The sequence below is a fragment of the Macaca fascicularis genome, chromosome 14 (genome assembly GCF_037993035.2).
Source record: "Macaca fascicularis isolate 582-1 chromosome 14, T2T-MFA8v1.1".
NCBI classification, from domain to species: domain Eukaryota; kingdom Metazoa; phylum Chordata; class Mammalia; order Primates; family Cercopithecidae; genus Macaca; species Macaca fascicularis.
The window spans coordinates 2934179-2948974 of record NC_088388.1 but is presented as its reverse complement, the minus strand read 5'-3'; the positions used below and the strand labels follow the sequence as shown (position 1 = coordinate 2948974).

Below are 14796 nucleotides of genomic sequence, written 5' to 3'. Positions count from 1 at the left end.
TCAGGTGTTGCTGGAAGAGGCCAAGGATTTGCTCTCTGACTGGCTGGATTCTACACTTGGCAGTGACGTGACTGACAATTCCATCTTCTCCAAGCTGCCCAAGTTCTGGGAAGGGGAGTTCCACAGAGACATGGAGGCTCTAAACGTAAGTGTCACGATTGTCTCATGCTGGCTCTCTTGCACTGAGGGCCCTGGTTTCTGAATTCCTGTTTTGGCAAAGCTGGCTCAATTAAGTGGCCAAGTCAACATTGAACTTGAGTTGGGGGCATAATGGGCTTTTTGTTTTATGAACTGGGGACGTTTTTATGGAGCGTGTGGTTTTCAGAAGGAAAATCCCAGGGCTTTCTCATATCTTGCACAGGTTCTCCCTCCAGATGTCTTAACCCGGGTTAGTGAGTATGTGCCCGAAATCGTGAACTTCGTCCAGAAGATTGTGGACAACGGTTACGGGTAAGCACAAGGGCCCTCCCTAGGGAGGGGGGCTGCAGAACATCGCTCAGGGAGGAGCTCCCCAGCTCTGAGTCTGAGTTCGGGAAGCAGAGGAGCAGGTGTTCTGGGGCTGCGTAGCTAGAAGTCCCCAGCAGACCCTCCTGAAACTCTGGGCCCCACCCAGGGGCTGAGGAGGACGGGTCTGCACTGCCCTGGGGGCCATGGTGAGAACCTAACCCAAAATCTGCTGGGAAGCTCGGCAGCCAAGACCATTGGTCATGGGGCCCCAGAGCTGCATAATGGTGAGTGTGAATACTGCTGGGCCTTCACAGACATCAGCGCCATTGCACAGACATTTTGAGAGCGCTAGTCCTGGTGTCATATCCCGAGGGAGAGTGCGTTTCATCAGCATCTATTGCTTGGCTATGATTTTAGTGACTTTTTGTTGGCGAGTCCATTGCACACTTCCCTGGCCCGTATTGTCTCAATCTCCAAAGTAAGCATTTTCAGAAATGGCCAACAAATGGGAATGCAAACAGGAACCCGGTTATCTGTCTGTAGCGCTCAGTGCTGTACCGTGCCCCTGCTCCCGGAGACCCACTGTGTCCAGCCTCAGATTGCTTCCCTCCCACAGGAGCTACACTGGCTGGATGAAAGAGAAACGAGAGGTTGTGGCAGTGCCAGGAACGGGGAGACTCGTTAGCATTAACGCTGCTTCTCTCCCCACTTAACACAGACTACTGTGAGGCAGCATAAGAGGCTGTGCCAAACTGAGAGGCACGGGCAAGCCGAAGTTCAGAGAGGACGGGTCATTCCAGACTGGAGTAATCTGGAGTGCTTCATGGAGGCCAAGAGCCTCAGCTGGGCCAAGCTGAGGGTGTGTGGACATTCAGGGAAGGCAAGGCCACACAGGAGTGAGGATGGCAGCAGGCCTGAGCAAGGCAGGGTGGGAGCTGCATGGGTCACAGGACGCCAGGCAGAGGGGTGAGCTGCCCAGGGCAAGCAGGCCGCCTCCTCAGCGGGATGGGCCCTCGTGTCCCACTCAGTCCAAACAGCTGATACCGTTTTCAGTGGCCACCACAGAGAGTAGATAGGCCACAGATTTCGCAGTTTTATAGCCCTGCTTTATTTTGTTATTGTCATCCTGCTGAAACACTTTTGGGTCTATTAGATTCCCCCCACCCAATTCCTCTTTTGTTTTCCAGCTATGTCTCCAATGGGTCTGTCTACTTTGATACAGCGAAGTTTGCTTCTAGCGAGAAGCACTCCTATGGGAAGCTGGTGCCTGAGGCCGTTGGTGATCAGAAAGCCCTTCAGGAAGGGGAAGGTGAGGAGGGCATGCCTGAGAGCGCTGTGGGCTCTCCCTCCTGGCACAGCTTGGGTTGTGTTTATTCTGCATGGCCACGGAGGCTGCGCTGAGCCCACCCCTCAGTCTCTTGGGAACAGTGGTTTTTCACCTGAAGGAATTAGGAGTTTTCTACACTCACCGTTATGCAGCTCTAAGACCATGGAATGTGTTTTTTTAATTGATACATAATAATTGTGCAATTTACGGGGTACATGTGATGTTTTAATACATGCACACAATGTGTAATGATCAGGGTAATTAGGATGCTCATCATCTTAGACATTTATCTTTTCTTTGCATTGGGAATGTTCCAGATCTAGCTATTTTGAAATATACAACAAATTTTTTGGTAACTGTAGTCACACTACTGTGCTGTTGAACACAAGAACTTATTCCTTCTATCTGTGTGTTTGTGCCTAGAAACCAACTTCTCTTCACTCCCTCGCCCTGACCTGACCCTTCTCAGCCTCTGGTGACCACTGTTCTACTCTATATCTCCTTGAGGTCCACCGTTTTTTAGCTCCCACATAAGAGAGAGAACATGTGATACTTGTCTTTCTCTGCCTGGCTTATTTCACTTAACAGAACATCTTCCAGTTCCATCCATGTTGCTGTAAAAGACAGGATTTCATTTTTTTATGGTGCGTTATTTTTTAAGAAACAAAAGACAGTAAATACAGCGCTGTCTTGAGAAACATAGTGGCCCCTGGGGCCTGGATTCTCAGGCTGGTGTTTGCTGGCTGAGCATGTGAGGTTTAGGGGTATTGTGGGGTGCCGGGATGTGTGCTGAGTGATGCATATTTGACAACAGCCTCTGCACCCATCTGGATCCAAATGCTTCAAACACAGATATCGGGCTTTTTATAGACCAGGCAGAATTATATTGGGAACCCTTTCATTGGCGTTTTCTTCATGTTTATTCCTTAAGTGAATCTGGGGACACATCCACAAGAGGCAAGGTGGGAAGCCTCCCTGCAGAGTGGGAATTCCCTCAGTGTGCCAGGGCACGTTCTGTACCCCCACCTGCCTGCTCTCGTGTTTCTGGAAGACAAATTTGGCCATAAAAATGTTCATACTTTTTGATCTAATTTTAGGTCTCTATCCTAAAGAAATATCAGAACCTAAAATAAAGGTGCAGTGGCTCATGCCTATAATCCCAGCACTTTGGGAGGCTGAGGTGGGCAGATCACCTGAGGGTTGGGAGTTCGAGACCAGCCTGGCCAACATGGTGAAACCCCATATCTACTAAAAATACACAAATTAGCTGGGTGTGGTGGTGCATGCCTGTAATCCCAGCTACTCAAGAGGCTGAGGCATGAGAATCACTTGAACCCGGGAGGCAGAGGTTATAGTGAGCCAAGATAGTGCCACTGCGCTCCAGCCTGGGTGACAGAATGAGACTCTGCTTCAAAAAAAATAATAATAAAATAAAACCACACAACACAGACTGAGAAAAGATAGAGGTAGCCAGGTTAACATGTGGGTATCAGACCCATGGCATTTTAGGCTCCAGGTTTGTGAGTAGAGGGGCGGGTTTGTGATGATAAAATGCCTCAGCTCTGAGAGGACACAGCTTGGGCCTCTGTGAACCAGAAGCCTCCACAATCCTAGAACCAGAGCGGACACACCCACATTTCACACACTTCCCCGGAGTTGACAGATCAAGTAGGCCAAGAATTAATATGGGTGTGGAAGGTTTGAAATACAGTTAACAGGCTTGGTTTGAGAGCTGGGAACTTCGCACTCAGGAATTACAGAACATCCTTTCCTTCCAAGAACACAGAACCATACGCCGGGCCGCAGAAAGAGATTTCCGGAAATCCCAAAGAACCGTTTTCAAGGAGACCTCATTCTCTGACCACGGAGCAATTGTATTAGATAACTATACTTGGCCGGATATGGCGATCCACACCTGTAATCCCGGCACTTTGGGAGGCCGAGGCAGGAGGATCGCTTGAGTCCAGGAGTTCAAGACCAGCCTGGGCAACATAGGGAGACCCCCTTTCTACAAAAAGTTTAAAAATGAGCTGGATGTGGTGGCATGTGCCTATAGTCCCAGCTACTTAAGAGCCTGAGGCAGGAGGATCACTTGAGCCCAAGAGGTCGAGGCTGCAGTGAGCCCTGATTGTGCCGTTGCACTCCAGCCTGGGCAACAGAGCAAGACTGTCTCAAAGACATTAAAAAAAATTTTTTTAATAGAAAAGATACCAACACTAACAGGACATCTGAAGTGTACAAACTTGTCTGGGCGGTTGAAATCATGCTCCTGGATAACTCCTAGGAAAGAAAACCACGATGGGAAATAAGGGGTGTTTAAGCAGAGTAGGAGCAAAGCTGCCACACACCGAATCTGGAGAATGCCTCTAAAGCACCAATTAGAGGAAATTGATGTTTTTAAATGTAGTTATTAAAAAACAAAGATTAAAAATGAGTGAGCCGCCGGGCACAGTGGCTCACTCCTGTAATCCCAGCACTTTGGGAGGCCAAGGCAGGCGGATCACAAGGTCAGGAGTTCGTGACCAGCCTGGCCAATGTGATGAAACCCCATCTCTACTAAAAATACAAAAATTAGCCGGGCGTGGTGGTGCTTGCCTGTAGTCCCAGCTGCTTGGGGGGCCGAGGCAGAAGAATCGCTTGAACCCCAGAGGTGGAGGTTGCAGTGAGCTGAGATCGTGCCACTGCACTCCAACCTGGGTGACAGAGAGACTCCATCTCAAATTTAAAAAAAGGAAATAAGTGAGCTAAGCAGTGAGTCAAAAAGTCGAGAAAGGAACAAGAAGAAGTGGAAAGAAATAGGAGGACATAAAGTAAAATCAGAGATTAAAGAAACAAATAATTGTAAAAGCCAAAAGCTGATTCTTCTCAAAAAATAATATAGAAAAACCCTTAGCAAGTTTTTTTTTTTTTTTTTTTGGGACAGAGTCTCGCTCTGTCGCCTAGGCTGGAGTGCAGTGGTGCGATCTCGGCTGCACTGCAAGCTCCGCCTCCCGGGTTCACGCCATTTTCCTGCCTCAGCCTCCTGAGTAGCTGGGACTACAGGCACCCGCCACCGCACCCGGCTAATTTTTGTATTTTTAGTAGAGACGGGGTTTCACGGTGGTCTCGATCTCCTGACCTTGTGATCCGCCCTCCTCGGCCTCCCAAAGTGCTGGGATTATAGGCGTGAGCCACCGCGCCCGGCCAGCAAGTTTAATTAATGAAAGTAGAAGATCGAAAAACATATTAGGGCTGAATTATAGCTCATGCCTGTAATTCAGCACTTTGGGAGGCCGAGGCAGGAGGATTGCTTGAGGCCAGGAAATCGAGACCAGCATGGGCAACGTAATGAGACCCCATCTCTAAAAAAAATTTAAAAATTAACTGAGCGTGGTATCGTGCACCTGTAGTCCCAGCTACTCAGGGGGCTGATGTGACAGGGTTGCTTGAGGCAGGGAGGTCGAGGCTGTAGCAAGCTGTGATTGCACCCTTTCTCTCCAGCTGGGGTGACAGAGCAAGATCCTGTGTGTGTGTGTGTATGTATGTATGTATGTATGTATGTTTGAATAACAAGACAAAAACGGAATGTAACTATGGATATAGTCGAGCGTTTCTTAAAGTCCTTAGAGGAAGCCGTGAATAACTCACACTGCATTTGACACTTAGATGCCAGGAGGAAACCCGAAGCGCATGGGAAAAATGGGAGTGGTAAGTGGAGCAGTGCCCTCAGGTCACGTGGTGAAGGAATGTTCCGGAGGCAGCTAGAGCACACTGACTCACCACTTTATGAAGAATTTTGCTATGGGCCCCATCTAGGCTCTTTTTCTTAAGTATCATTTATTCTTGGGCCCATTTTCTTCCAGAATGACTTCAGCATTGGTTTAAGTTCCAGGAAACAGGAGTAGAATCTAACAGCAAATATGCAGGACGGAAGAGGGACATGGATTTCCACCCCTCCACAGTCAGTGATCAGACCTGAGCACATGACCACCCCCACAACCTTCCCCCACCGTAGGGAGTCATAAGGAGTGTAGCCTCAGCTCTGTGCAGTCACATGCCTCTAGTCATGGGGACTCTAATGGTAGAGGAAAAGGGGAGAGGTGATGCTGGGGCCCGAGTGGTCCTAGATGATGACAGCTCCTCCCTCCGTCAAGTAAGATGGCCCACCAGAGGCCGATGGGCCCTGCAGACCACTTGGGAAGGCATGTGGCAGGAAGGCCTAGTGCAGGGAGGAAGCTCCCTCGATGGGAGAGAACAGGACCCTGTTGTGCTGGTATGGACATGCTTGTAGGGTCAAAGCTAGAAACACTCACTCTGCCTCTGGGGAGAGAGACAGGAAGTGAAACCAAGAAGGAAAACTTGAACGAGATTGTGTTGTAACCGTAATAGGTCTGTTGCCCAATGCACAGTGAGTCAAAATACCGGGATACCAGGGGTTGCCACAGAAAAAGTGTAGTAATTGCGTGGTGGACAAATGGAGATGGGAGGAAACCTCAGACCCGCCTCCCTGAGAGATTTGTGGAGGGGTTTTTAATTGGCCTGGACAGGTGATGGGGATTGCTGGTTGCTGGGGAAGTGAGGGGTGAAGTCATGGGACAGGGAGGTAAACCGCATTTCTGCGACGAGTCAGTTCCTTGGTGCAGGTCTTCAGACCAGTTGGCAGCAGCTGTCCTCCCGGAATTCAGAATCTGAAAAATACCTTAAGTAATTCTTGGTAAAAAGGTCCAGGGTCAGAGAGTCTATTTCTAGGAACAGTGGTGGAGCAGGTGGTCAGTGGGTTGTGTGACTCTCAGTTAGTTAGAGCTGCAGGGAAGCGGGTGGACATGCGCTACACCTGGCCGGTGACCGGCCTCGTCATTCTGCCTGTAACCTGGCTCGGAATTCTCATTAACCCTATGAGGGCAGTTGCAGTGTGACATTTGCTGGAGGATAGGGTATTTGTGGGGAGGGTCCTGTGTTCTCTGTTGTAAATTTTTTCAAAGTGTATTTTTTAAAAATCAGATATAAACTTTCATGAGTAACTTCATAATAATGAAAAATTAAAAACGTAAATGTACATTTTCTATCAAAGAGCATCTAAAAGAGAATGTCATGAGCCATATCAAATTGTGCTTTCGCAAAATTGTCGATGGCAGAACGGTGAGGGGGTAGAAGGAAACTAGGACAGAGTCCTTCCATGTTGGTGGATAAATCTGGTGGATAAATCAGAGGTTTTCTGTTTTTGTTTTTGTTTTTGTTTTTTAAATCTGGGATTCAGTGCTCCAAAATGTTAACAGTAGTAATTCCTAGGTTAAATGATTATGGCAATTTTTTTCCTAGTTTTCTTTTTTTCTAATCTTCCAAATATTTTACATTTAGTACATACTTTATAATCATGAAGTTGGTGTTTTAAAAAATATATTTAACAGTACTTTTCCTCTTGACTCTGTTTCTCAGGGCAGCTTAGGTCTGTTCCCTGATTAGGTACCTGAAAAGTGGATTTGTTACCTGGAAAACTCTCACTGCAGCCTCTTCAAGGTCACCTGAGTTAGAACCCTAGGTGGAGTCTGTTCTTCCTCCACAAGGGGGTGACAGCACCTAAGGCAGCCCTTCGACCAGGGACCAGGGAAGGCTGCAGCAGCCGGGCAAGACCTGGAGTGGGTCCTGGCAACCTTGCGCCGGCAGGGAAGGCCTCTGCTCTGCCCATTGGTCGAACAAAGGGTGATTCTCTGCGTGGCCTTTGGACTGGCTCACAGGTTTCTATGTTCACAGCAGCTACTCTCTTCCATTGGTCCTGCATGTATCGTTGAGAGAAATCTGCAGTGATGGTGCATTCCTTTTCTGGGGACTCAGACCATCTTGTACCCTGAGTATCAGGTGGCTGAGTGTCACCAAGTCAATGCATGGAATTCACCAAGGGCTTATTTCTCACCCCTCCGGCAAGGCCTAGACTGTCTCATTTTTTGTTGGCCGGGTGATCATTGGCTTTGTCTAGGAAGTAGAATTTGTGCCAAGAGTAGTACTCCCCTTTTCTTATGGCCTTCCTGGACTCTTCTTTAGTTTCCTTCACCTTTTTTCCCCTTACAAATACGCAGGGACAGCAAGTGTCCTCTTCACCACTGCACTGCCGCCAGGTTCCCTGCAGTAGTACACGGCAGCTTAGCTGCGTCCTTGTATCCCCCGGAACCCGTAAGCAAGTAGTCGTGCAGGCCCTTGACATATTGGCCCCGCCTGCGTGAGCCAGGCAGGATCCCTGAGCCATGCCCCAGTGGGCTGTACCACTACGTCACCTCCTAGCTTTAGCCCAGAGTGCTATCACCTGTCCTAGACACTGGTGGGCTGATGCTGTGAGAAGGCAGCAGGAAGGAGAATGTCTTATGGAGACCCCAAATGTGGCCTCAGGTCAGCCAGGTCTGCTTGGACACTGGTGTATACGCTGGTAACTTTGGGGCTTATGAACCATTTTGTAAATCTAGACACTGGGTCAACACCAGAATCTGGTAATACATAGTAAACTTGAAGCAGTGCTTGAGCCAAGTTAATAAACAGAAGTTAATCAGAAGGACTGACCGTTAGGCACCCAGGATGGCCTTGAAGTGAGACACCTGGATCTGTGGGTGCTGCTGAGTGACCTTGCCTGGCATCCCTCGTGTTTGCAGGGGACCTGAGCATCTCTGCAGACCGCCTGAGCGAGAAGCGCTCTCCCAACGACTTTGCTCTATGGAAGGCCTCTAAGCCCGGAGAACCATCCTGGCCATGCCCTTGGGGAAAGGTGAGCGAGTGGCCTAGAAGGTGTGGGGCTTGGGCAGGGGCACTGGCACCAGCCGCACTCTCAGGCCCCCAGCAGGGGCCGCTTTATGTGTGAAGGATGTTGTCACTGGGCCAGAACCTGGTGTGTGTGCAGCACACTGGCCCGAGGGACCTGGACATCATGGAAACTCCCTGAGTCTCTGGACAAATCACTTCCCTCCGGGGATTTCTGTTTCCTGGCCTGTAAGTGGAGACGTGATCAGAGTAGACCCCCATGGAGGCTTCTTGGTTCTCATGTTGTGTGACTCTGAGTATTCCAGGCCCCAGGGTGTAGGATGCCTTCTGATACTCCCGGTGACAGCAGTTCTCGACTGCAGGGTAACCTAGGAAGGGGCGTGACCATCTGCAGCTGTCCAGGGCTCAGAGGTCTGGATGTAATTCACTAACTTCACCTAAGCCTCAGCTCATACAGGACTGGTTTATGAACTTCACCAAAGAAGGCTATCCATAGTCTTTTTTTTTTTTTTTTTTTTTTTTTTGAGATAGAGTCTCGCTCTGTCACCAGGCTGGAGTGCAGTGGTGCGATCTCACCTCACTGCAGCCTCTCCCTCCTGGTCCTGGTTCAAGCGATTCTCCTGCCTCAGCCTCCGGAGTAGCTGGGATTACAGGCACATGCCACCATGCTCAGCTAATTTTTGTATTTTTAGTAGAGACGGGGTTTCACCATGTCGGCCAGGCTTCTCTTGAACCCCTGACCTCGTGATCTGCCGCCTCGGCCTCCCAAAGTGCTGGGATTATAGGTGTGAGCCACCTTGCCCGGCCTTCCCTTGGTCTTTTCATGTGTGGGATTTAACGCTTATTCCAATAAAGTTCAGAGGGTTTAAGGGCCATCAACTTGGAGTGATAAATGATAAAGGCCTGGACACGCGGATAGGCCAGTCGGTCACTGTGTGTTCGACTTTCTCCAGGGTCGTCCGGGCTGGCATATCGAGTGCTCGGCCATGGCAGGCACCCTCCTAGGGGCTTCGATGGACATTCACGGAGGTGGGTTCGACCTCCGATTCCCCCACCATGACAACGAGCTGGCGCAGTCGGAGGTAGGCGGAGACAGGGTCCCCTTGTCAGCTGCAAGAGCACTGCAGTGGAGGAAAAGTCAGCCCGGGCCTCGCCTCAGGAGGGCCTCTCTCACTAGCACTTGACAGCTTCCTCAGGGCTTGTGGAATCTGAACCCTGATCGTTTAGTGTGGTTGCCTGCATTGACAGCCTGGCCTTTGGCAACAGACTGGCCTGGATTTGAACCAGTTGTGGTACCTGCTGGCTTATTAACCTGGGCTCTCCTTCCAAGCCCTGCCTGCACCACCTGGGAAGTGCAGCTCCTGCCTGTGGACAGCACCCACAAGGCAGCAGACAGTGCAGGTGGCAGGAGGCGGCCCCAGTGACACATGACTGTTGACGTCCTATGTCTCTTTCCGCACAGGCCTACTTTGAAAACGACTGCTGGGTCAGGTACTTCCTACATACAGGCCACCTGACCATTGCAGGCTGCAAAATGTCAAAGTCACTGAAAAACTTCATCACCATTAAAGATGCCTTGAAGAAGCATTCAGGTATACACTGGCTTCTCCCACAGACCCTACCCACCTTCTCATAGATGTGTAATGGCTGTAGCACTCGGGAAGATAAGGGCGTCGCTGTCTTGTGTCCCCCTGCAGCACGGCAGTTGCGGCTGGCCTTCCTCATGCACTCGTGGAAGGACACCCTGGACTACTCCAGCAACACCATGGAGTCAGCGCTTCAGTATGAGAAGTTCTTGAATGTGAGTTCCCAGCCCCTTCGTGGAGGTTGGCAGAGCAGCCTCCCCTGCACAGTGAGCTCCTTGTGGAGTGGTCATAGGTGCAGCAGCCTCCCGATGCCTCTAATGGAGACCAGCACATTGGTGAAAGCACCTCCATGCTAGTGGGGAAAGCAGGCTCGGGACCGCTCCTGAAATGGCCGATGGCTCAGCAGAACGGACGGAGGCCTCATCCTCCTCGTCACTGCAGTGCACGTCCTTCTGACTTGTACTTCCCACCAAATGAGCATCCGTGAACCTAAAGCAAAAACATGTTTCTGTCAAAGAAATATCTTTTCCTTTCTTTCTGACCACTTGCATAATGTCAGTGTATTCTGATCTTTCAGGTTTTTACCAAAAGTAAAATCACAGCAGTAGAACAGTTTTATCAGATATTTCAGGATAGAAAAGTTGTCTAAATGCTGTTAAACTGATTTTTCTAACTTCAGGAGTTTTTCTTAAATGTGAAAGATATCCTTCGAGCTCCTGTTGACATCACTGGTCAGTTTGAAAAGTGGGGAGAAGAAGAAGCGGAACTGAATAAGAAGTAAGGTGGTGCCTTTTCTTTGGGGTTTTCCAGCATGCCCATGTTCTATGCCTAGCCTCGCTTCTTGGCCACCATGTGTCCTGGACTGTCGAGGAAGGGCTGGGGACACTGTCGTACATTGTGCAGAATTCATTCAGGATAGGTGGCTCCGCTAATGGGAGCTGCTCTGATTGTTGAAGTGCATGGAGAATTTATTTTTTGTTTTTTTTCCTTTTGAGATGGAGTTTCACCCTTGTTGCCCAGGCTGGAGTGCAATGGCCTAATCTCGGCTCACCGAAACCTCCACCTCGCGGGTTCAAGTGATTCTCCTGCCTCAGCCTCCTGAGTAGCTGGGATTACAGGCGCCTGCCACCATGCCCAGCTAATTTCATATTTTTAGTAGAGATGGGGGTTTCTCCATGATTGTCAGGCTGGTCTTGAACTCCCGACCTCAGGTGATCCACCCACCTCAGCCTCCCAGAGTGCTGGGATTACAGGTGCTGTAATCCCTGTAATCTGCACCTGGCCACATGGAGAATTTCTATGATGTGTTATCAGGTCTGACTTCACATTCCTTCCTCTTTGTTGCTCAGCTTTTATGACAAGAAGACAGCAATTCATGAAGCCCTCTGTGACAACGTTGACACCCGCACAGTCATGGAAGAGATGCGGGCCTTGGTCAGTCAGTGCAACCTCTATATGGCAGCCCGGAAAGCCATGAGGAAGAGGCCCAACCGGGCTCTGCTGGAGAACATCGCCCTCTACCTCACCCATATGTTGAAGGTAACCCAGGCCCCAGGTAGGCATATCCCTCAGCCTGTGCAGACACAGGAGCCAGGCCCCAGGACTGGGAGAACAGAGGCCTCTGGTGCCCCCCAAAGCTGTGCCTGGTGCCCAGCACCTCTGAGTCGTGGAGACGTGCTTCTATCCACGTGTTTGGTTCCCGGTGTACTTTTCACGCGTTAGAGATGACACCCATAAGCACAGCACAGCTATAACCTATAACCTATAACACTTTGGGAGTTATAACCACCTGTAACCCCAACACTTTGGGAGGCAGGTGAGTGTATCACTTGAGCCCAGGAGTTCAAAACCAGCGTGGGCAACATAGTGAGACCCCATGTCTATAAAATACATTAAAAATTAGCCAGGTATGGTGGCACACACTTGTTACCCAGCTGCTTGGGAGGCTGAGGTGAGGGGCTCGCTTGAGCCCAGGAGGTTAAGGCCATAGTGAGGCGTGATTGTACTACTGCACTCCACCCTGGGCAGTAGAGGGGAGACCCTGTCTTAAAAGCAGACAAAAAGAAGTAACACCCATATAGTTTGAAAAGCAAAACCAGGCCAGGCGCGGTGGCTCATGCCTGTAATCCCAGCGCTTTGGGAGACCCAGACAGGCAGATCACGAGGTCAGGAGATCGAGACCATCCTGGCTAACATGGTGAAACCCCGTCTCTACTAAAAAAAATACAAAAAATTAGCCAGGCGTGGTTGCGGGCTCCTGTAGTCCCAGCTACTTGGGAGGCTGAGGCAGGAGAATGGCGTGAACCCGGGAAGCGGAGCTTGCAGTGAGCCGAGATTGCGCCACTGCACTCCAGCCTGGGCGACGGAGTGAGACTGCATCTCAAAAAAAAAAAAAAAGAGAGAAGGAAAACCAGGAACAAGGCCTCCTCTCTGAAGACATCCTCCTCCGCAGTGCACGTTGAAAGGCCAGCAGGGCCTGGCCTCACTCCCCTGCCCTCTCCTCCTCTTTCCTTGTTGTCGGGCTCCAGTGGCTTCTGGCTGAAACAGAGCTGCAGAGGGTAGCTGTGAGTCAGGGCCATCCTGGAACAGTGAGGGCACCCTCAGGCTCGTGTTTCTGGGGCTCCTGGAGCTGCTGCTTCCGTCTCTTTCCTGGTTTTGGGGCACCCCCTCCCGTGAATGAGGAACACAGCTCATGGCTGCTCACCACATGCGGGCTTCATTTCCCCACAGCTTCAGGTCCCATCTGTTTCTTTTCCTAGATCTTTGGGGCCATAGAAGAGGAGAGCTCCCTGGGGTTCCCGGTTGGAGGGTCTGGAACCAGCCTCAATGTGAGTAGCATACAGGGTCCTGCCTTCTGCACCTGCTCCCTCCCCACGCCCTACCGCTCTGTGTCCTTCTGAACTGCCCCTCCTCTTCTAGCCACCCACACCAGACCCTTCCGGGTGGCGCCTCGGGCTGAAAGGCAGATCTGGCTCTGAGAGTGCTAAGTGTGGTCAGCTGCCCTGCCAGTGTGGAGGGTCTGTCTCGGTTGTGACTGTTGGTTCGGGGCACTTTGCCATTGTGCTGTCCCATGAGCTTAGTCTTGGACCCCAACTACATAGGCCACTGCTTATTTGCATTTTGCTGTGGCCACTTGGCATCATGAACTCTCACGTGACTTTGTCACATATGCTGACCTGTATTCAGTAACGCTTCATCGAAAGGCTGCAGAGTTCACAAACAGCACAGAGTTTACACTGATGGGGAGATACACCACTGTCTGCCTCAGTCCCCATGGGGCTGGGCAGATGCCCTGCCAGGCCCAGTCCTGACCCTGAGCCCAGGTCGGTCCACATGGCCTGAACCAGAACCCCCTGCCCCTAGAACTGTGGCCCACAGGTCAGGGGGAGGTCTTCCTATAGAGCCCCCTGTCTAGTGGGTCTGTGCAGTGAGAAAATCTATCCGGAACACCCTGACTGTCCATTGCTGGCTTCCATTTGCAGTCGGCATGTGAGCAGACACTGTCAGTCATATCCCTCTGCTGTAGAACCCCGACCCCTCTGACATGACCACAGTCTGGCTTCTTCAAATGGACTTCCACCCCCTCCCGGGTCAAGAATGCTCTTTAATATTCGATTAGAATGCAGATCTGAATATTTAAATATAACAACGGTAATTTTAATTAAAACAGGAGCTTAGTACAAAGTGAAAATGCAAAACCTTTTTAAAATCCTGTTTCCTAATGACAAGTGGTGTGAAGAGCCCCCACGCAGATGGAGCTTACAGATGCTCCCCCAGGAACCAACTTGCAAAGAGAAAACAGTCCGTGTCGTAAGAAGTCCTGCCAGAGCGCCTAGCCTGTGTATCTGGTGCCTTTTGCCAGCCTTAGCACTAGCTAGCTGTTGGTGTGGTATTTTTGAGACTTCCTGATATGAACCTTCTTTGGTTCTTTTAAGAAAACCCACATAGCTTCTTTGTTCTCTTGCGCAAATGATACTAAGATATTTATTTTCTTTAAAAACAAAAAACCAAAACATACCTCCTGGGTTAAAGTCAGCCTGCCTTTGAACTGCAGGGTTTTTCCTCTTAATGGCTGCTGTGGTTGGTGGGGGGTGCCTTCAGTGTGCTGTGTACATGCATCTGCATCCCCCAAGCAGCCTCGTTTGGCCTTTGCAGTCAGCTGATTGGGAAGAAGCAGCTGCGGCAAATGGTGAGCCTGCTGGCAAAACGTCCTCTGCCCACACATCATGGCCATTTGACATTCATGGATTAACTTCCAAATCCAAATGGTTTTAGGAGCAAGCGAGGCAGCTCCTACATCTTGTACCATCTCAGTGTTGCCACACAGCCACCTGCTAGTGTGCTCAGGTAGGGGTTGCAGCCCCAGGCATCCTTGAGACAGACCCCTGCAGCCATTCTGAGAGCTTCCCTCCAGTGCCCCTAAGGCTGGGGCTGAGCCTGGCAGTGGGGTCCTTCCCTGAGGCTTGTCTGGGTTGGCTGTGTGATGGGTGGAGATACAGATCTAAAACCCCCAAGAAGTCCAAAGTTCAGATGCAGAATTGGATGTAAGGGAGCTTGGCTTAGACTCAAGGGCTTGTTAACCTGCCTGACTTTTGCACTTGCTAAATTTGTGTGTTTTTGTTTTTGAGATGGAGTCTCACTCTGTCGCCCAGGCTGGAGTGCAGTGGCGCCATCTCCGGTCACTGCAACCTCCGCCTCCTGAGTTCAAGTGAT

At 50.3% G+C, this 14796-nt stretch overlaps 1 protein-coding gene across 15 annotated transcripts in view; it reads left to right on the top strand.

Moving 5' to 3' along the window:
* CARS1 (cysteinyl-tRNA synthetase 1) overlaps positions 1–14796 on the top strand; it is a 56827-nt gene that overhangs the window by 29105 nt on the left and 12926 nt on the right. For all 15 annotated transcript variants that reach the window (XR_012422911.1, XR_012422912.1, XR_012422910.1 and 12 more), the window contains 10 exons: positions 5–145; positions 362–450; positions 1635–1756; positions 8392–8504; positions 9451–9579; positions 9960–10089; positions 10195–10298; positions 10763–10860; positions 11433–11622; positions 12843–12911. Coding sequence is in view for 10 of the 15 variants with exons in the window: in XM_005576921.4 (XP_005576978.3) it covers positions 5–145; positions 362–450; positions 1635–1756; positions 8392–8504; positions 9451–9579; positions 9960–10089; positions 10195–10298; positions 10763–10860; positions 11433–11622; positions 12843–12911 (1185 nt within the window). In the remaining 5 variants the exon portion in view is untranslated. The remainder of the gene's footprint in view (positions 1–4; positions 146–361; positions 451–1634; positions 1757–8391; positions 8505–9450; positions 9580–9959; positions 10090–10194; positions 10299–10762; positions 10861–11432; positions 11623–12842; positions 12912–14796) is intronic.